This window comes from Tachypleus tridentatus, chromosome 13 (genome assembly GCF_004210375.1).
Source record: "Tachypleus tridentatus isolate NWPU-2018 chromosome 13, ASM421037v1, whole genome shotgun sequence".
Lineage (NCBI taxonomy): Eukaryota > Metazoa > Arthropoda > Merostomata > Xiphosura > Limulidae > Tachypleus > Tachypleus tridentatus.
In genome coordinates, this window is record NC_134837.1 from 135,530,753 (window position 1) to 135,552,834 (window position 22,082).

Below are 22,082 nucleotides of genomic sequence, written 5' to 3' on the forward strand. Positions count from 1 at the left end.
AAAAGTTTCAAACAATATTTTTCTTTATAATTTTAAAAACTAAAATTTCAGTGATATCCACCAATGATTGTCACAGAAACATTGGCTTGTAAATATTAACTTAATTTATGATCTGCATCATTAGTTTTTCAATAAACTGCATTACCACACATCTCATGATCATTTAGAATGATAAATCAAATAACCTAGAATACTTACAAAGGCTGGATCTTCTTGCCTCAGTACCAAATTTGTTTTTGTCCATCATGGGGAATTGAACTCAAATTATAAACTTACTGCTGACTCTCGAAGGGATAGGTGAACACTATTCTGGTAAGTTAAATATACTATGGGAAACACTTTGCTGATTATGTTTTAAGAAGACATAAGCAGAATGAATTTAAAAAGTGTTAAAAACTACATACAATTGGTTGTGTAATAAATTTTTTACAAAATTATCAGAATTTAAATATTGGATTAGATTCCCCTGTTCACATTCAGTAACTTCTGAAAGCAGGATATCAAATGTTCTTTATTATAAACTGGGATAGAAACGTGTTCATTACTTGAATAGACTTATGAAAACAAACTTACATCAAAAACAAAGATTTTTTATAGAATATTTCTCTCCTGCCTTTCAATATAATAAAAATAAAAGAGTGTAACAAAACACAGTATTGTGGTTGTAAAACAATATGAAGGAAAAAAATCTACATAATTTATTCACTTTTTGCACAAATATTCCAAGTAACAACTGTATTTGTATACATACTAAAGACTTCTATTTTATAGTTTATAGAAAGAAACTGCAGAAGCCCAAAGTTACATACTGTAAAGCTTAAAAATATACAATAGTTTTAACATTTAGCGAAGAACCTACTGAACTGAATTATTATATCAAAAATACAATACAAAACTAACTTTTACAGTTAGCAAGGTCTGATTTTAATAAGACCTATATTATTGAGTCATCATTAGTAGTTTTATTTAAGAAATTATGATATTTACTGCAGGAACATATCTTTCATGATGAACATGCTATAATCCTCCTTTACAAAGTATGGTCAACCTACCAGAAATGGTCAGTGATGCACTTGCAATAACTCTCAAAGAAGGAAGACAGAAGTTGTAGTCAGATAATTCAGTGTATTTCCCAAAACGGAAAGAAACAACAGTCAGATTATTCAGTGTATTTACCCAAAAAAAGAAAACGGAAGTAATCAAATTCTTCAAATATTTACCTGCAAGTTTCAGTTTAATTTAAAAGTAGAGTACTAAGGTAAAGATTTAAGAAAAGGTTGACTGTCACACCTTAAAAAAGGAAGCTTCTGCTATTTTCTTTTCTTTAATTTTTTAATATCAACACTTAGGAAAGTAGCACATGATACAAAACAGACTCTGAATAGACTACCTAGAAGAATTGAAAGATGTCACAGTACACTTTTATGAAGTTCTGTGCAAGTGCATCACTATGTAACTTGTAGTGAACTCAACAAGCAAGACATTCAACATTTCTATAGCATTCAACTTACTAATTATATCTTTTAACTGATATACTTATCTTCAAAACTATGGAAACAAATGAAAAAACATTTTCATAATTATTCAAGAAGTGATTTTAAATCCTTCATAGAAAAATTAAAATAAAACTAATCAGGCAGTAAGGCCCAAGAAAAAATATCAAATCAGTTTTGTTTTTCTCTCACTCAATAACAGCTACTAAATATGACTTATTTTAAAATTCCCATCTTCAAAGATAAGCAAAAAATAAGTATATACAAGTAATACCTAATTTCTTTTTTTTCATATGGGGGGGATTAATGCATCAAAAATATAAGGAATTAAAATAAGTTATCTTTTCCCTATTTTTTATTCCAAACTTTTTTTTTGCAATTCAAAATAATAAAAAATTCATAGAGAAAAATTATGGGAAATGAAAACATATATTTATACTGTTCAAATAATATACACATACTGGGGAACTCAGTTTTCTCAGATTTGCTAACTGATTGCAAAGAGAGGATTTATCACAGCCTCTGCTTCTTTTATTCTTAAGTAGCAAACATAAAATCAGTTTATCCTTTAATCTGTAACACTATGAACACTTTTCAGATGTTGCTTTAAATGGTCTGATCTTCTCCATGATTTAAAGCAAAGCTCACACCGAAATCTATTGTCTTGAATATGTTGTTCACGGACGTGGCGTCTCAGATTTGAGTTGGTCGAAAACTGTCGATGACACACTGGACACAAAAATTGCAATCCTAATTTGAAAAAGAAGGTTTTTGTAGTTTCCCATAAGCAAGATTTAAAATTATGTTTATACTAAATCTAATCTATATATGACAAAAAGTATCTTAGACAATATGCACTGATTAAACAATTTGCCAATCATGCATATGACCAAAACATGAATACTTTACATTTAGCCTTCCCTCCTTAATACAACTTTCTGTGGAACATATTAAAACATGTAGCATATAAATCTGAATTTGTGAATTTTATTATTTGCAGGAACCAGATACTTAAAAAGGTGGTGTATGTGTAGCTTGCATGCAATTTATCACATGAATACCAAATAACATGCTAAAAAGATAACATAAAAAACATAATCAAACTTATGGATTTTATAACAAAGGAATACTCTAATAAAATTTCTTCTTGAGCTTGGTATAGTAAAATAATGATCAATTTATAAAAATTCATTGTTTTTACTGATTTATTACTTAACAATAAAAAAATCTCTAAGTGCACCATAACATGCAAATTCAATACACTTCTGTATGGATACTATAACATGCAGCTTTAATACACCTCTTATATAAACTGCTGCAACATTAAATGATCTACACTGATTATTCATGGGGCAGTAAGGTATGTCATGGATTTTCTACCTTCACATTTTAATGTACAATATTTCTAAATATCTTACTTATTCTAGGTATGTGCAGTTTTCACATAACACGTTAGGAAAGTCTAACATAACTGACATGAAATCTTGTCATTTTAAAAATAAATCATGAGGAAATAGAGACAGCCTCAACAGGCAACTGTCCAATGTCTATTGTAAGTACATAAACTGTTATAGTTATTTCAATAAAGAAAATTTTTATCATTTATCACACTGTGTTTATTTCTTACCACACATGCAGTTAGCTTTAAAATAACTCAATATAATTTAGCCACTCAGACTGCCAAATCTACCTTCATAAAGTGAGCCTACCAAATTTACTGTCTTGGAAATTTAATTTGCCTGAAAACACCACATCCATATTATATTACATTAAGTTTATAGTAATCTCCTGAACATCTTGAAGTACTGCATCATATAATTATAATGGTGGAAGTAGTTTAAAAACACTTTACTGGCAAGCTCCTTTAATACAGTTGATAGAGCACTCATCTAGCATACCATGGGTCTTGGGTTCAAATGTGAGGAAACGAAATATGTGCCAAGAAAAAAATAAATCCTGTATTGACATCCAGTTAGTGACCATCCCACGACTCTGAAATCAGGTTGAAAGTTGGCCTTCATTGTTAACGGGTAAAATTGTAGTAGCAGTTAAAAATGCTTTACAAGCAGGAACTATGGGCATTAGTCATTTAATTCAGTACTCACCTGGCATACACCAGGTCTTGGGTTCAAATCTCAAGTGAAGAAGTATATAGCAAAAAAGAAAAATTGCCAAACAATGAATATAAACAAAGATCTTCAGAGTAGTTTATAGAATAATTTCTTATTAAATATAATTTGAAACTGTGTTTAAAACATAATCAGGACACACATGCACAATTCATCAACTCTACATTTATAACTTTTATCTCATCATTTGGTCCTTTTTACAATATACTTTAAAGATTGGTATGTTAATAAATATGGCTTAGAGTTAAATCATGATTTGGGTAGATGAGGCCTTGGTTCTAATATTTGTATGGATAAATTAGACCCTAGTGTAAGGACTGACATAACAGGACATGAAAATTAACTTCAAGTCTTATTATGGATATATGAAGAATAGGTTTAACACTCAGTATAATTAAATGAGGCCTTAGCTTAAGTCTTGATAAACTAATACACGAGATTTTGATTCAAGTCTTTAACGATATATTAGTTGTTGCACAAGTTCTAGGTTCAAGTCTTTCTATGGGTAAGCGAGTCATGCAAAAAAGAGAGGGTAGGAGCATTTTGATTTTGTTGTTACCATGGGAAATACCAGGGGCAAACTGAATGGTCAGAATGTGGTAAAAAAAGAGTTTGCTTCTGAGGTTGAGGATTTCATAGATTAGCTGATAATTTTGTAAAAATTCAGTATAATATTATTTTTATAAAACATTTTGGAGCAAATGGCATGCAGTTAAAAATGGAAGTATGCATAAGCATTATCATCTAAGCTTTTAATGAAGTCAGCTGTGAAGCTAATAAAGTATTATGTCCAACTTTTAAAGTTTCAAAAAATGCATGTCATGACAAATAAAATATTGGAGGGTTATTGAAGGTTGTTATAAATTCAGACTAGTTTGATCAATCTAGCAGAAAAGATGTCTAATTTCTTTCAAAGATGATCTTATTCTGCTAGGAATAATTTAATTATAAATAAAATACAAATCTAGGGATAAAGTATATCATGCTTATGTTCATCAAACTCAATAAACAGGTTTCAAGAACTGGAAGTACCAGAAAAATTTCTTATTTAAAAATATCAAACCTAATACATGTGGTTTTTATTGATGATAACATGCAACCAATAATGAAAAAAAGATAAAATTCAACAAATAATGGATTCTGAATTAGGATACAAGCATGACTAAACAGTGAAACCTTTTCTCATACTTTTATAACAACTAAATGAAAACAAATATACCAAAATAGGCCATTTTCTCTGAAATTTGTTCTCAAATTCAGCTACTTTAAAAGTCACTTGTATTGTACAAGAATGAGAGCTTATCACTTTGACAATGTTTATTCTAATACACAAAAAAAGCCAAGTATAACACTTGCAGGGATTAAACCCTTAACTTAGAAAAATATGCCATGGTTTGAATTTCATGCAAAGCTACACAAGGTCTACCAGTGCACTCTGAAATGTTATTAGTTATTGGAGGAAACTGCTGATATATGGAAGGATATCACTGTAAGACCATTTTAAAGGGTTTGTTGAACAATAATCCAGAAAGTAATAAGCCTATTACTCTGACTTCAGATGCTTGCAAAGTTCTGAATGTGTTGACACAGATCAAATTAGAGACATTTCTCAAAATAGTTTTACAAAAAGATCTGCTTTACCTCAAGAATATATTTCTTGTTTTAACAGGGTTGTTTTCTTTTATTAGATAACTCCACTACAGTGAATCTTTAAGTTAATGACATACTCAATACATATAATATTTTAAAAAGCAACTAATAATGCTTTACATTAATAAAAAAAAGTAAATCAAAAGAAATAATTCAAGGGTGAATCAACAATGTGTATTTTTTTTATAGAAAAGCCACATCAGGCTATCTGCAGAGTCTATAGAAGGGAATCAAACCCCTGATTTTAGCATTATAAATTTGCAGACTTACCATTGTACAAGCAGGGGATAACAAGATGTGAATACTGAGTATTGACTACTAAATACATTGGTAATTCAATGAAACTGCCTTATAATTTTCAGTCATGAGTAATTTTGCATGTTTATCAAAGTTTTTCCACACTCCCAAAAAGGTCTTCACTTTAGGTGTCTGGTATATTATGACTTTGAAATTTTTAATAAGGTGCTACTCAGAATATTCAGTAGTTTGAATTTTATGGAAGTGGTTTGCTATTAGCTTATATTCATGTTAAGTGTTCTACAGTTTGAACATGATGGTCTAATTTTAGATTGGATTGATTTTGTAGATGGCGAGATGATCAACAGGATGAATGGCCTTCTATCACTTTACTCGTTCATATACCACAAATTGGTAGTGCTACAGTTAGTGTAAACATTTCATAAAAATTCACTTACTTGTTTTAACTTTTATCGGCCTAAGTTAGTTTTTCTTCATTACTCTTATTGAATTAAATGTTTCATAAGTATACATGGTGAGAGAAAAAGTTTCTAAATAGCCATTTCATTCAGACATGATAAATTTTCTAACTTCTTATTTTGAAATACACCATAATTAAATTAGTTTAAATTGTTTTCATATTTTCTCTAATATTTACAATATTATAAATTTTGCCCCACATGTGCCCAATACTGAGCTGCAACACACCAAATAACCTGATAATTATTAAATGCTAAGCAAAGTGAAAAAAAAGATTTATTGAGTTTGACAGTGACATATGACTTACCACAAACACTTTTAAAAACTAAAAACTAAATAATAAAAAAGGCAAGTTTGCATTTAAATCAATGTGTTACAAATAACTTCTAAATACACAATCACAAATTCAGCCTTAAAAATAACTATCTTACATACATTAGTATAAAGCAATGTTTCCATTGATTATTTAATATTTCAATTTAGTGGATTTTTATTTTTTTTGTATACACTGCTAAAGCACAAGACAGTTTTGATTACTAATAATAAAAAGTGAGCTTCAAATAAGATTGTCATTATTGTACTGAGGTTCACTTAGAACAAACAAACATTTTTCACAAACAAAACAAACAATAATATTACAGCATACACTACCAAACTTGTACTTATAGTGTAGAGGATGCTGTAACAATATATCAAGACATTTTTAACTGTTGTTTAATATTACAAAGGCACTGTTACAGATTGAACATACTATAACAACAGTTGTTATATAAATAGTGTCCAAACCACTACTTTGTTGTGTCTAAGCTGGTGTGAGGAGCTCTGGGTTGAGCAAATCACATCAAAAACAATAGATGTGACAAATATAGCATGGTTAGAATACTATTGTTATATACTCTTATTATTATTGTAAATCCTTAAGGTAGATTATAAACATATTCCACTGTTCAAAAATATAATAGGCTTAATACTAATGTCTCATAAAAAGTATAACTAATTAAAAAATATATTAATACAAAAAGAAGGAAAATCTTACTATGACTTAATTTTTTATTGTGGGGGAAGGAGGGTTAGATGGGTAGTATGTAAATACAAAAAAGTAACAAAATCTTATATTCCACTTCAATTTAAAAAAAGAAATTAAGATAAGTTTAAAATACTCGGAAAATAATTACATATGCATGTATTTTTTGTCTTGGTGGTTCCAAAGTTTCAAAATATCCATAAGTTTTTAATGATAGTTTTAGTACAGAAGTTAACAATTTCTGATTCAGCATTCAAGTTAGTTTCCAATATTTAAGTAATACAAGTTGTTAATTTCAATTTAAGCATTTCTTTCTTCTCCAAGTGTTTTTTAATAATTTTACATAAAATCAGGTTTAAAATAACTATTGCTTGAAACACAAACTTATGGGGAAGGAACTAAAAAATATTATCTAACCTTAAACTATTTTTCTACAAAAACTTCATAACACATTTATGTGCATCCATATTTCAAATTCAAAAAGTAAAATTGCTTTAATATCTAACAAGCTTCTAGGTATGAAATATTGGTAATGTTGTTAATTAGCCTGAATTACAAGCCTTTTTTTTTTAAAGGAGAGAGAGTTTAGACTTATCTTGGTACCTTGTGTAACATTTATCTATAATGATCCACATTATCCACTTAAATTTCACAACTAGCAACATCTCACTGAAGAAAACTTTAACCTGCTATTTGAAATTTTGGGTATTTCAAGTAAGTCAACAATACAATATTGCAAAGACGTTATTAAATAACACTGATTAAAGTAAAAATCGGACTGATCACATGTTTAGTATTAGCACATTAAAGAAGTTATGTTCCACATCATGACGTACTACTAAGTCAGAAAATTTATTTTTTTTTATTTATTTTATAAGTAACATTTTTTACTGTCATATACTGAATAAATCTCAGAAAAAATGGATGAAAATGAACACCTTGTACTTCATATTTAAGTGAGTTTACTTGAATAAAGACAACTTCATTGTGCAGCTGAAATCTGTTAACATGCACTACAAGCAACCTTAGAAATAACCTAGTTACATAACAATCTGAAAACACTCTTAACACAGATGTCTGCTAGCTCAAGTGCTAACTGTTGACAAAAATAAATTGTTATATGTTGAAAAATAGAAAACACTTTTACAAATAATGTTAATTATATAAATCATCAGTTTGGCTGTTTTTCCCCAACATCCTTAGAAGAAAATCAGCCAATTAAAAAACATGTACAGATTTTCTTTTAATCTAAGTAACAAAAAAATTGTACACTTTTAAACCATCTTTTTTGTCACCCACTAAAATTATTTACATTAGTCACACTCATAGAAAGTCTTAACTACTGTACAATTGCCTAGGGTCTCACATACAGAAGGGCCCCTTATGCTATTCCTTTTGACTTACTTTTGTATTTTCTTATCATTATGGGCACACCATTTATAGAATTCTGCTCAGGGTTCCAGAATGACTAAGACTGCCCCTGCCCACATCTATCCCTGTGCACACTGGAAGGACTGTTTAATTAAAAATTAGCATAATAAAACATCACACATTTCTCATTTTATATAGACAAAATATTTAATGAGTATTATTTGTATTTTAATCACTTATATCTTTCATTCTGTACTCACAAAACCATGGAAAAGTGGGCAGATATGTGTTTTGGCAGTTGAACAGAATTGTGGAATCTAGGCTTATAAGCTGATGATTACGAACCTGATTGCTAAATTATAATCCAGGTCACCAATGCTTTAGAGTTGAATAACCCTGATTTACATTATCTACTATTTATGGCTGAATTGCAGACAAATTATTGTACAATGGCACAGAAATCAATGTGACTCAAATGTTAGTTTATTAATCTTTATATCAAGCTATTCAATACAAGTTTAAATACTGCACATACAAACATTTACTGTTAATGTACCTTTGGCTACATAACCTTTACTTAACAAGCATGAAAAAGATACAACACTTAACATGCTTTAGTTTGAGATTAGCCATTTATGTTATACATATATCTAAACTTTGATAAGTAAACATCATTAAAATATTATCACATTAACAATATATATCAAACTTATCCAAGTATTACTGGACATAACTTAATGACTTACGAAACAAATATATTTCCATTTTTAAATGAACCACATATATTTCAGTCATTAATGTATGCAAGATTATAAATAATTTAAGAAAAAAGATTAAAAAAAGTACAACAGTAAGTACTCACAAACCAGTTTAAGAATCACCTTATCTGTATGTGTGTATACATATACATACATGAATATATATGTATGCAGATGTGTGTACATGTACATATATACATTACTCACTGGATTGGCACAGATAGCACTAACTTCAAGGGACTTGTACTTGAAAATTATTAAGATGTTGGACTACATCAGCAAATTTAGCTAAGTAGCTAAGAGACTGACAACAATTGAATACATATGCACATACATCATGCTCACTAGTAAACTAACAATAACCTCTTTTAGGATTTGTTGCAACACTGCGACAAGCTGGAATATCATGAACATTTCTTTTATGAGCATATACATTGTTGCGCCAAAGGAAAGCTTTATTACAGATATCACAATGAAATTTTTTTCTGTAAGGTCCATGCATGTCCATGTGATCTTTGAAATTCGTTCTGTTGGCAAAGTATTTCTGACAAAACTGGCAGAACATATCTTGGGTGACTGACAACCTGTGAAACTTAGGAGGTCTTCCTCTTCTGCCTGAGAGAGTGATAAACTTTGCTAAACAAAAAAATAAAAAAGTAAAAAAAATGAAGTAATCTACATTAAAAGCTTCTCAGCTTCACATGAAATATTTTTTAAAATATCCAAATGAACTGTAACTACTTTGAGAATGGTTAATTTAAATGGTTATGGATATATAGACATACGGTTCAGCATGTTAGCACTTCCAGAAATACAGACTGATGACAGTTATTTGTTTCTTGACATAACAACAAAGAAGTTGTGAATAGCCAGTAAAGCAGTTGACATGACTACAAAATGCTAAATAAATAGATTACAAAATAATAAATCCAAAGCATTTACAACCAACCAAAAATACTTAAAAAATAATAACAAACAGATACTTTCATGTCAAGAGTCAAAAAGTCATTCCAGTTCTCAAAGAGTTTATTCAATACAAGTAAATTTTAAAGAAGTCACTGAGCATTTGCTTTTGATCTGTTTGAACAGAACTGACGTAGGTGAACTGTAAGGTAACTTTTCCATTTGAACTTTAACAAACATTGTGGGCACTGGTGCAACCTTTTAGCATGTCCTTGTTTATGTTGCCATAAATTCTTGCTTCCTTTAAATGTTTTCCCACACACAGGGCAAGCAAACTTCTTTTCGACTTCACTTTCCCAAAACCATGAATATGCAGTATTCATTAAGCTAAGTTTTCCTGTTACATCTGAAAGAGAGTTACAGGGATTTAAATATACTGACTGTAATGATTCTTCAGTTTAGTTTACAAACAAAAAAAAAATCCATGATCAATTCAAATGATCAGCTACAAAATTCTAAAAACATTACAACTCTGAAAGGTCACTTTTATATAAACATTCACCATTGGTCTATTTCACTGTATCCCTGTTATTTATATATCTTTCTGCAAATAAAAACTGAATACCTACAAATAATACAATGCTTTTTATAATCGACAAAGTACTACATAAGCAATCTTCACTTATTATTTGCATCACTTTTACTAGTAAAAATAAGCTCAAAGCAAAAACTACTGTGGTTCAACTTTGGAATCACTAACAAGTGTGCAGAGTAAATTGGTAGTTTTATTTCATAGCCTTTGATGTTGAAATTGTAGCTACATTAATATATGTTTATGCTAAGAACAAATGATTTTGATCAGGAGAATTTTTTTTTTTTTTCATATGCAAATAACTCTTAAACAGCTTTGGTCAAGCTAATAATGAAAAATCTAGCTACCAGTACCAGTAACAGCTAATCAAAACAATACTGTTATAGTCAGTGTTTAACTGTGTAAATGTTAAAATATACTCAATTGGGCAGTATCACACAAATATTTGTATTCTCCAATAGTTTTCTCCATGGAAATATTCAAAGGAAATTTTAACTTTAATGTTCATGTTAAATTTAAGTACAGAATTACTTATTTTAAAATAGCAAGAATTTTTAATGAGGTATAAAACTTTCACTGTGAAGAATTTGTCTGATAAAATGACTATTCTGGTATCAGCCTATTTACTCAACAAGCTGGATATAATTCCATAAAAATGTAAAGGAAAAACCCACCACCATCATAAAACTTACAATACATGCACATATACGAATAAGATAATTGTGCTAAAAGCCACACATCTGGAAGGAACTCAAAAATAACACAATCAGTTTCAATGTGCAGTTTATTTAATTCTTTCAATAGTTGTACAACCCTTTGATTTCAACATATTATATGTAACCTTTATAAATTAACTATTAATAATTCCAAGACTGCTAACATAAGACACGTGGTACAACAAAACATTCCATTCAAATTTCTATATTTCAAAAATATACTTGATGTTTTTCATTAAAACTAATTTAAGAACAATTATTATTACTACTTCAATAACTCATTGCAAGTCTTACTGAGTAGAAGATTTAAAAAGTTTATGGAAAATAGTTGTGTCTAATTGGTTTCCTCTGTTTCAGAATGATACTGTTACATGTCCAACAAAATTTAAAGAAAAAATTAAAATAGATAAGAAATGCATAAATTATATGCAAATAAAAAATCATGATATATATACACACACACACAAAATCTTCATTAAGTACAACAAAAAACACGACTTCTTTGCTAGCTACCAGATAGCCTTGTTTATGAATTTCACTGAAAAAAAAAGAAAAAAATTTAAGAACTAGTTTATACAACTAATTTATTAAAAACACAAAATATATACAATGGTCCTAACATTTCCTGAGAACAGGAGATATTCATGACTACAATAAAAAATTATTATCGATAACAGTTAAAGAACCATTGTTTCAAAAATTATAGCAAGTTTGAGATGAAAACTTCACTTCTGCAGTTGATAAAATACCATAAATGATATTATATTAATAATGTCTGATTTGAGTAAGATAATAACAAAACTCAAAAATCAACCTGGCTATCAGTATAGCAAGCTAAATACACTTGTACTTATGATTCTAATTATATAGATTAGAATTCACTCTTTCAAATAGTGGATCCTCACCATTAGTAAAATTTTTGCCCATTATCTTAATGTTATGTCACTATCTTTGGCCAATTTAAAACATTTGTACTAATCCTTAATACATATTTAAAGCTAATACTGTTAATTTTTTATAACAAAGATATTTTAATAAATGAAAAAATTACAATAAGAAGTAATAATACTTGATACATTATCTAGAAAATCCAATGCCAATTACAAATGTAACAGGTGACAAGTTACAGTTCAAATTAGCAGCAGTAATTTTACAAAATACAACCAGAAAGTAATGTTTATGAAGATACAATATAAAATATTTAAACTGATCATGATAATATAAATGTATTAAAACTGAGAAAAAGGAAACAAGCTAAATGCAGTATGTATTGTATAAAAATAATATTTGCCACCAGTTTTATTTTAACCCCTATAACAAACACAGAAGTAATAATAACAACTTTCTGTAAAAGGCTGAAAAGGAAACACAATACAGCTATAGAAAGACTAAGGTACTTTAAAATAATCATACAAGATAAAAAATGAGACAAGAGTCTTATCAATCATTCTAAAACCCATGTGAAATACACCACTAGTATATAAACAGTTAACAGACCACATGATGTGTCATCTCTGGATAGTATTTGTGCATGCACTTCAACATCAATTTTTGTCTTTTCAATATTATTTATTCATCAACAAACACAACAGGTTTTGTACATGACCCAAACATATTTCTGTTATATTTGTGGTAAATTTGTTGTAAAGAAACAATAATCAAACAACATTTGTCAAATGTCTTTTGAAATAAAACTTGGAGACCAAGACAACTTATGGGCTCTGCACAAAGTTTGCACTGCTTGTATTGTAGAGTTGAGACAATGGACTAAAGGCATGAAAAAGTCTTTGCCTTTTGAAATTCAAATTGTCTGGCAAGAGCCTAGAAACTAGATGACTTGTTACTTTTACTCATGTTACATGCAAGATTACAACACTCAAAATAAAGGAATTTCTCATCCAAATCTTCAATCTGATTCTGAATCTGATGTCAAAAGAAATGATAAAAAAAATTGCTTTCAACCTGAAATGTCTCATGAACCATAACTTTTCATACAAGGTGAGCTTAATGATTTGGTGAGAGATTTGGACCTTCCAGACAATTCTTCAGATTTCTGGGTCCAGATTTTGGGATAAGAACATGCTTTCTCCACCAGGGATATCATTTTACTGGTACAGAAATCATGAGAAAAAAAGAGTTTATACCATACATTTTCAGAAGAAGGTTCACTTACCTATTGCAATGATATTGCTGAATTAATACTGTTGCTAGGAGTTGTAGTCTATGAACCAACAAAGGAGTGGTGATTGTTCATGGATAATCCCATAAGAAAATTAACAAGTGTTCTTTTTCACAATGGTAACATATATGTATCTGTTCCTATTACTTATTCTATTCACAGGAAGGAAACATATGAAAGTCTTGAACTTCTTAATAAGATCAAATACAAAGAATATGGTTGGTTACTTTATGGACATTTAAAAGTCCTTTGTTTGTTGGATCAAGAATTCGGTTGTACAAAGTTTCCATGTTTTTGTGCAAGTGGGACAGCAGAGCGTGAAATCAGCACTAGCCAAAGAAGTAATGGTCACATGGAGTCAGCCTCATACCATGATAAAAAAAATACTGAACATGAAAGTTTGGTTGATATGAAGAAAATCCTGTTACCTCCATTTCACATAAAACAGGCTTGGTGAAACAGTCTGTAAAGGCCTCACACAAAGATGGTGACTGTTTCAAGCATCTATGTGAGCAATTCCCAGCTCTTTAAGAAGAAAAATTTAGAGAAAGGATTTTGGTTGAGCCTCAGATTAGGAAGTTGACCTCAAATGAACAGTTCAAAAGGACAATGAGGAATGCTTTTATTGACAAATGTTTAGACAAGGACCACAATTGATAAATTCAGAGTCGGGTTGTAATATGAGCTTGAAGGTTCATTTCTGACACTCACATATTGACTATTTCCCTGAAAATGCTGGTGCTGCCAAGGAAGACCAAAGGGAAAAGTTTCATTAAGACAACAAAAAAGTGGATAGGAGGTGTTAAGGAAGGTGAAACATCAGCATGATGGCTGATTACTGCTAGTCATAATATATAAAAAAAAAGATCATGGTACACAGTTTTATGACTAAAAGATACACCTTTCACAAAAAAATGCATATTTTTCAACATCATTCTTTCCTTTTCTTCATTTTTATATGTCTGTTAACAAACAAGATTAAAACAAATGTTTATTATGGTAAATGAAATAATAATTTGATCGAAGTAATTTTTTTTTCTTATTCCAAATTTGTAAAAAAAAAAATTCTTACATGATAGAAAAAAGTGAGCATGATTTTTAAAATCTGCATAGGAGAATTATGTATAATCCATTACTAAAAACAAAACAAATTTTTATGAAGTTTAAAACTGCAGGCCTGGGTCATTAAACACCAGCAATGGTATGGCAGAAATGCATTTGATAGTTTCAAAACAAATTTTACTCAAAAGTTTGACTTAGTATTATATGGAAGTAATAAAAAAGTTAGTGAAGTTTTGGCAATGTATTTTAATTATAATAAATGTAAGTAGTGTATGTGGAATATTTAAATTTTAATTAGGTGTAAAATTTTGATAGCATAACTTTAACACCACTAAAGAAAAAGATCAGTTTTGTAAGCCATCCAAGCAATATGCTGTTGCTAGTGGCATAGAAAAAAGGATTTTAGATTGTATCCACAGAAATATTAAATACAAGTAAAGACAGTTTATAAAGTGCCTGGTTATGCCACATTTAGAGTTCTGTGTTCAGTCTTGCAATCCTTACCTTACAAAGAATGTTGAATAGTTAAAAAGAATTCAAACTAGAGCTACTAAAATGGTAATTCGGAATGGTCAGATTGAGGTTAAGGGAATTAAGTGCTAATGGACCACCCTTTTTTTTGTCATTTTTAATGGTTAGGATGGTAGGGCTATGAAACCACAAATTTTGGCAAGAGTAATTTTCATCTGAGACTGCTTAATGTTTTTAACAAGATGGTTGGCCTTTAAAATGCGTTTCCTCTAAATATGACAGATGCAGTTAATTTAAGGAAGTTTAATGAAAGTTTTGGTATACATTTAAGTAATAAAGGCTAGCTCTGAGTGTTTTAGTATTTTTAATTTAGTGATAGCACAGTCAAGATTAGCCAGAAGGTTTATTGATGTTCTTAACCACACTGGCAGCTAAAACTGACAAAAATCGGTAAACACACCAACACCTACTTAAAGATAGGCCTAATATGTCTGAAATAAGTAATTTGCACTCAGTCTTCAAACAACCAAGTGTTTAAATGTGATACCTTAAAAAAAAAAACTTTTACATTTTCAAAACTATGTCTGGGGATCAAATCACCTTATAAAACTGTGTGTTTTCTTGCAGCAAAGCCACATCGGGCTACCTGCTGAGCCCACCATGGGGAATCAAACCCGATTTAAGCGTCGTAAATCCATAGACATACCACTGTACTAGCAGGGGGCCTTATAAAACTAAAGAAAAATATTAATGATAATTAGTTAACCTATGTCTTTATCCATAATAATTTACAGGATTATTTAGTTATTAAAATACAGTATGATACATATACAATGTCAAACATAGATAAAATAGCAATCTATTTATCACATGAACAGATTTTTTAAAATATTTCAAACCTTCCTGAACTGGATCTAGTAACTAAAATTTCAGGTTAATTTCAAACCAGACTTTGTCAAAAAAATGTTCACTACAACTTCACAATAATAAAAAGGATGAACTACCAGTTGTTAAGTACACCAGTCTTAGAAATAAAATAATGGATAATTCATTTTCTGCACATTCCTATGGTTTAATAGGAATGGTTTCATTACTTTGAAATTTAGTTAGGTGCTACTGTTAGATAATCTCAAGAGCTGATCATAGGTATAATAACAACAACAACCATTTATTACACAAGAGAATCACCAATATTTACACCATCATTCCTTTTACAGTCCTCTAGTAACAGCTTTACAAACTTTTGTTCCACCTACCAAAGTCTGAACTCTAAATGACCAATCACAAAAACCAACATTAACTCTGCCCTCCTCTTCAAACTGTAGTTACTCTTCTTGTGTTCGATACTGAGAGAAAAATTAGTGCTAGTACATGTTCAAATGTTTAACTTTAGGAATTATAACAATGTTTTAGACTGTTTTTGGAAGACTGACATACTTTTATTCTGCAATCAAATAAAAGATCTTCACTATACTAAAAAAGAGAATATTAATGATTTCAAGATCTTAGCCATTAACAATAGTGCAAAAATACAAAAAACAAAACTAAGTGATATTAGCAGTGCTAAAAAGTAACTAAATTAATAAATTTAGACTACATTACTTTACTATTAATAAATAAATTCTTCACCAATCAATAATGGGCACCAAAAATCGTAAATCACAGCAGTCATTACATATTAATTGTACCATAATGATTATTAGGGAAATTAAGTTTCATTAGCAAGTTATCTTTATCACGAGTCTTTCACTTCTCATTAGGCCTACCTTGAACATTAAATCTTAAAATTACTGCTACCATCAGTATTACTAAATATTTTTATTTAAATAAATTAAAATGGTGTCTTTGAATTTTCTCATTAAGAACTCCTTGCAACTTCTTTGTTTAAAAAAATCAATGTATGTAAACTTACATTTGAATACTCTAATAAATTTTGTTGTTGCACTATTTTCACTTTAATTTTATTAGCACTACTGCTACTAGCAAAATAGTAATAGTAATACTAGTAATGACGGAAAACAAAGTATCACAAAAATTACGAGGCTACGCATCCTTTTTAAAATTTAATACTTACCGTTGTCAAGTAAAACAACAATAAAACATTTGGGTTACCTAAGACAAAAGAAAGATTGGATTATATTTTTAATGATTTTGCGAATCCCATTTCGTTTATGATTAAATTCAAGTATGCAATTTTGTAACTTTTATTAGTTTTACTTTAGAGCCATAACGAATGTTTTCTGATTTTTCTTTTGATTTTGAAATAAACACATTTTAGACAATCAACTTTCCTAGCTATCACATGTAAATATACATTTTTGATGTCATAACTCACATTTGAAGTATGTAATTAAACCAAACCAAATATTTATATTGAATGTTAAAAATAACGATACCCCTTTTCGTCTTGAACACATTCATGCGCAGTTAATTCGCTGCACCAATAGAAAAATTTCAAGATTTTGCTTCCTATGGTTTTAAAATACACATGTGGTAACATTGCTGTAAATTAATTTAACAGTTAATTTGTAATGGCTGAATTATTTTTAAATATTTCTATTACTACTATATCATTATTAATATATAAGTTAAGTTGCCTCTTCTTTTTTTTTTTTTTTGATATTCTTAATCTATCTTTAGTGCTACTACCATAAAATACCCGCGCTCCAGCTACGAGGCTCAGAAACATTCTCATGATTCACAGAAGCTCAACGTATCAATCAATTTTCGCTATCATTATCAGTTTCTCGTATAGCTACCACAAAGGGTGAGATATGATAAAAAAAAAAAGTTAGGACATTCGCATATGTTATCTGAGCACATATGCCAAGTATGGTCCCGTAGGTTTGTGAGCAGAAAAACGAGAGCAATTTCAAACTTGGCGCTCCCGCGATCCCAAGGAGGAATAGAAACATAAAATCCAATGCTAAAATTGGGTTCAGCGATCCTGATAACTCTTTATGAATAGTTTTGTCATTCTTGGATGACCTTTCGGGCACGTTTAAGCTCCATTAGTAGAAGGTTACACACTATAGCTACGGACACATTACATGTTTCCCACCTGCTTTTTATTTTGTTTCAATGTTGTAATGACGGCAATATGTAATTCGGAAAGTCTTGACATTGCCTTGTTCTAGTTTCGTTTATTTGTTTTCAATAATAAATAATGTATATTCTATCGATAGATTTATGCAATAACATATTGAAGATATAGCTTGCAACAAAACGTTGAGATGTACAGTATTAACACTATGCTTTTTTTTCTTTGTCTTTATCTACGACTCATAATAATCTTTTTTATCTTCAAGCGTCATTATATTCTTAGGTAAAATCTGGTGTTTTCGCAGTTTTTATGTGAAGTTATCAAACATATATACTTTATTGAGCTCAATAATCTATATATTTCAATATTAAATGTGTATTAATTTGCATCCTAACTCCTTTAAGCCTACTGGATCAATCTCAACCAAAATTTGTATGTAAATGGTACGAACTATAGGCCTGGCATGGCCAAGCCCGTAAGGCGTGCGACTCATAATCCGAGGGTAGCGTGTTCGCGCCCGCGTCGCGCCAAACATGCTCGCCCTCCCAGCCGTGGGGGCGTTATAAAGTGACAGTCAATCCCACTATTCGTTGGTACAAGAGTAGCCCAAGAGCTGCCTTCCCTCTAGTCTTACACTACTAAATTAGGGACGGCTCGGTGCAGTGGGCTAACAACCTACTCACTTAAATACCTGTTGAAAAATCCGCAATTGATTGCATCCCTATGTTCCTTGATGGAATCTAATGGTGATAACTAAAATAGGAAATGTCCTAAGAGGGCTTAAAGTGAACTTAATCTTATTTTTATTTTGTAAAGCCTGTTGATAAATTACACCCAGGCTATTGAGTCGATCTCAAACAATCTTGTTTTAAACAATGTTGGATATTCTAAAGTGATTTAAAGTCAAACAAAGTATGAAAGTTGTTGTACTTTTTCTCAAACGACCATGATTTTCTCTTGGTCAATGAAACGTAATGTGTTCAAGGGTGGGATAACCGCAAAATCTTTATTTATTTGTAGATAGAGAGCAAACTACAAATGTTGTTTATGAATAAGCTTTGTTACAATTTTAAAATTGTGAGATAAAGTTTGTGTTCAAGGTATTACTTTGAAATATATGATTGCTTATATTGGTTTAATTAAGATTAAACGTTGCCCGTCTACTAACGGGTATTGAAACACACATTTTCATGTTTGTTCTTTTTAAAATGTTATAGTGAGAAAACAGTTAACAAATTGTTATATAGTTATTCATAATAATAGTAGGTTTTTGTGTATAACAACGTAATGGTACTGGACAAAAATATTCTCGAGAAAACGTACGAGTTATTTTTAATACAATCAGTCTTTAATCGGATTCGGACATTACTTCGAGCATGAAAAACTAGAATGTTAAGAGGGAGCTCCACGCAGTATATCGAGAACGTTTAATGACATTCAAGTGTATCTGTATAAGTGTATCTCATGGTAGAAATTTGTGCATTTTAGTGCTTTGAAATTAGTTTAAATTGTATTGTTTTATTTGTTCACAGTTTATTTATTAAGATTTTCAGTTTGAGAATAATTAATGCTTAATGAGAAGTTATCAAATGTTATTATTATTATAAAAATGTTAATACCAATAGAATTTAGAAGACAATGTAACTGTAACTGTAAGTAATGGCAAATCTTACAGTGTACTCACTGAAATTTATACTTTTTTTTTTTTTTTTTTTAGTAGTTTTAAGGCACTTAATTTGCACTTGAAAGATTTTTAATTATCAATTCTAGTCTACGCCCATCAAAGTTTCAAGTTGCTGATTGAGGAATAATTAGTTAATGTTGAAATGTTTCAAATACTATTTTGTATCTTAAATTTTAAAAGCATATACGTAAGTTTTACTTTTAACGATTCATTATTTTCATTTTTAATGTGCTTTGCTTAATAAACTAAAGGAAGTAAACCTCTGCACATTTTGATCATCAAAATATATTAATAATACTAAACGTTAAGAAGGCATTAAAGCATATAGCTACAATAAGTTACATAGGTAATAAAAAAAAATTGTTGGAAGATATGGTTAGGCTTAACCTTATAACAAACACATTTTAACAGCTTATTAAATCTTGAGATTTTAACTATGAAATCTTGTATACATATCTGTACCTCATTGTTTAATGACTGGGCCAACTTTAGATATTATATTGTTCAATGCTACTGCTAGCCAGTGGTGAGGAATAGAGTATAAGAAAAAATGTAGGGGTAATATGCTGCAAAAATGAAAGAAATTGAAGAATTAGGCTAGAGTTTGACTGCTTACATCATATCTGAATACCTATATTTTTCATACGAGCAATTTGTTGGGCTTTAAGAGATGAACATGATTGAGTAGTACACATCCATGTTCTCACAATTTTAAACATTTTTAATATCTGGATAGAGAATGAGATTGTGAGACATTTTATTTATAAGGATTATCTGCAGTGCATGTATACTTAACAGTGCACAATGGTCTATACGTACCTTAAAGATTAAAACAAAAAAAATTGTATAGTAATATTTGGGATTATAATTAGAATTATATGAAATGCTAATTTTCTTTTTATTGATGCTGAAAGCATTTTACAAGATTTTGTTTTCATAGTTTCTACTTTTACTTTTTGAATATATTACTTAACATTAAAAATAAAACATCTAAAAGTACTCAAAAACAAACTATAGTAGGCCAAATAAACGTATTTAGTGTTCCCACTCATTCTCTCTTCTTTTTTTCTTTTTTTTGCAGCTGCCTTCCCCCAATTTTACTCTTTTTGAATTATTTTTTGATCACACAGGAAAGACAGTAGAAAATAAGATTAACACAGTTGATTCAATTTTTTTCCATTTTCTTTGTTATAAATTTTGTGTCATTTTGGTGAACAAAATGAAACAAAGAAGACTTCTGTTTGACATAGACCAGGTGCAGATAGTCTAGTTGCTTTGCACCATAAAACACCAAACCAACCAACATAGACCCTTTGAAAATAAGCAAGAATCTGGGGGAAAAAATAGTTTCCAACTTTGTTTTTCAAAGCAGTTACTGAAAAAAAGGCCCTCTTTCCTTTTTTTTAACTTGGCGTTAAAAGTAACAATAGAGGAGTAAAAGTTAAAAAGTGTCATGAAAAAGAGGTACATGTTATGTTAGCAGATAAAGTATATGTTTGAAATCTGACTTGTCCTGATAGAAGAGGAGTATATTATTAAGTAATTGAAATGTCAAAGACGTGTGTCTAGTCCATGGTTACAAAATATAGAGAATATGATAAAGATGGAAAGAATTATGTAAATATGTATGTATGTATGAAAAGAAAAATGGTAAAAACTGGAGATTAAGGTAGAAATGTATATATATATACTTTCTTACACTGCTGACCAAAAAGTTTAAGGCCAATGAACATAAAGAAAAAATATGTATCTTGCGTTCTTATACTCAACCACTCATTTGAGTAGAGCTTCGAAAGATGAAAATAAAAATAAATTATTTTAGCATTTATGCATTTAATAGAGAAAACATCAACACTAAGAAATTAGCCTAAACACTAGCTGGTCAAAAGTTTAAGACCACACTGAAACAAAGCGTTGATCTGTAAACACAACGAAATTTAGTGATTTGTGTTCAAGCATTAGCATTGTCAACATCTTCCACTAACATCTGTGTTATATTGGGTAAAAACACGGCAAAGGCTAAAAAGTTGATAGTTTGAACGTGGCAGAATTGTTGAGCTGCAAAAGCAAGGTCTCTTTCAATGTGCCATCACTGGTGAGATTGGGCGTAGTAAAACTGCTGTTGCAAATTTCTTAGAAGACAGTGAGTGATACGGAACGAGAATTTCAAGTGGTTGGCCCAAGAAAATGTCACTGCGGTTGAGCAGGAGGATTCAACTGGTTGTCCGGCAAGACATCTGCCGATCATTGAACCAGCTTAAGGCCCTTACAGACACAGAATGCAGCTGAA

General features: G+C 29.9%; 2 protein-coding genes across 48 annotated transcripts in view; one reads left to right on the forward strand and one right to left on the reverse strand.

The window, feature by feature from the left end:
* Positions 1-656: 656 nt before the first annotated feature.
* LOC143239037 (uncharacterized) lies at positions 657-17,758 on the reverse strand. 42 transcript variants are annotated; one of them, XR_013020956.1, is made up of 6 exons: positions 17,401-17,741; positions 17,140-17,177; positions 16,322-16,411; positions 10,126-10,451; positions 8,418-9,778; positions 657-2,243 (listed from the first exon to the last, which is right to left on the reverse strand). XR_013020956.1 is itself a non-coding variant. In XM_076479809.1 (4 exons), exons 1-4 carry the CDS (start codon positions 17,480-17,482, stop codon positions 2,187-2,189), a joined length of 450 nt encoding a protein of 149 aa, XP_076335924.1. In that variant the 5' UTR covers positions 17,483-17,743; the 3' UTR covers positions 657-2,186. The 42 variants fall into 42 exon arrangements, 3 of the variants coding, with proteins under 3 accessions (XP_076335924.1, XP_076335925.1, XP_076335923.1); XR_013020953.1 differs by lacking the exon at positions 16,322-16,411 and adding an exon at positions 15,666-15,799 and having other exon boundaries at positions 17,401-17,740; XR_013020968.1 differs by lacking the exon at positions 10,126-10,451 and having other exon boundaries at positions 8,418-8,527; positions 17,401-17,751.
* A 1,771-nt stretch (positions 17,759-19,529) lies between these two features.
* Positions 19,530-22,082, forward strand: part of LOC143239036 (uncharacterized) — a 29,013-nt gene continuing 26,460 nt past the window's right edge. For all 6 annotated transcript variants that reach the window (XR_013020933.1, XR_013020935.1, XR_013020936.1 and 3 more), the window contains exon 1: positions 19,530-19,760. Coding sequence is in view for 1 of the 6 variants with exons in the window: in XM_076479807.1 (XP_076335922.1) it covers positions 19,676-19,760 (85 nt within the window). In the remaining 5 variants the exon portion in view is untranslated. The remainder of the gene's footprint in view (positions 19,761-22,082) is intronic.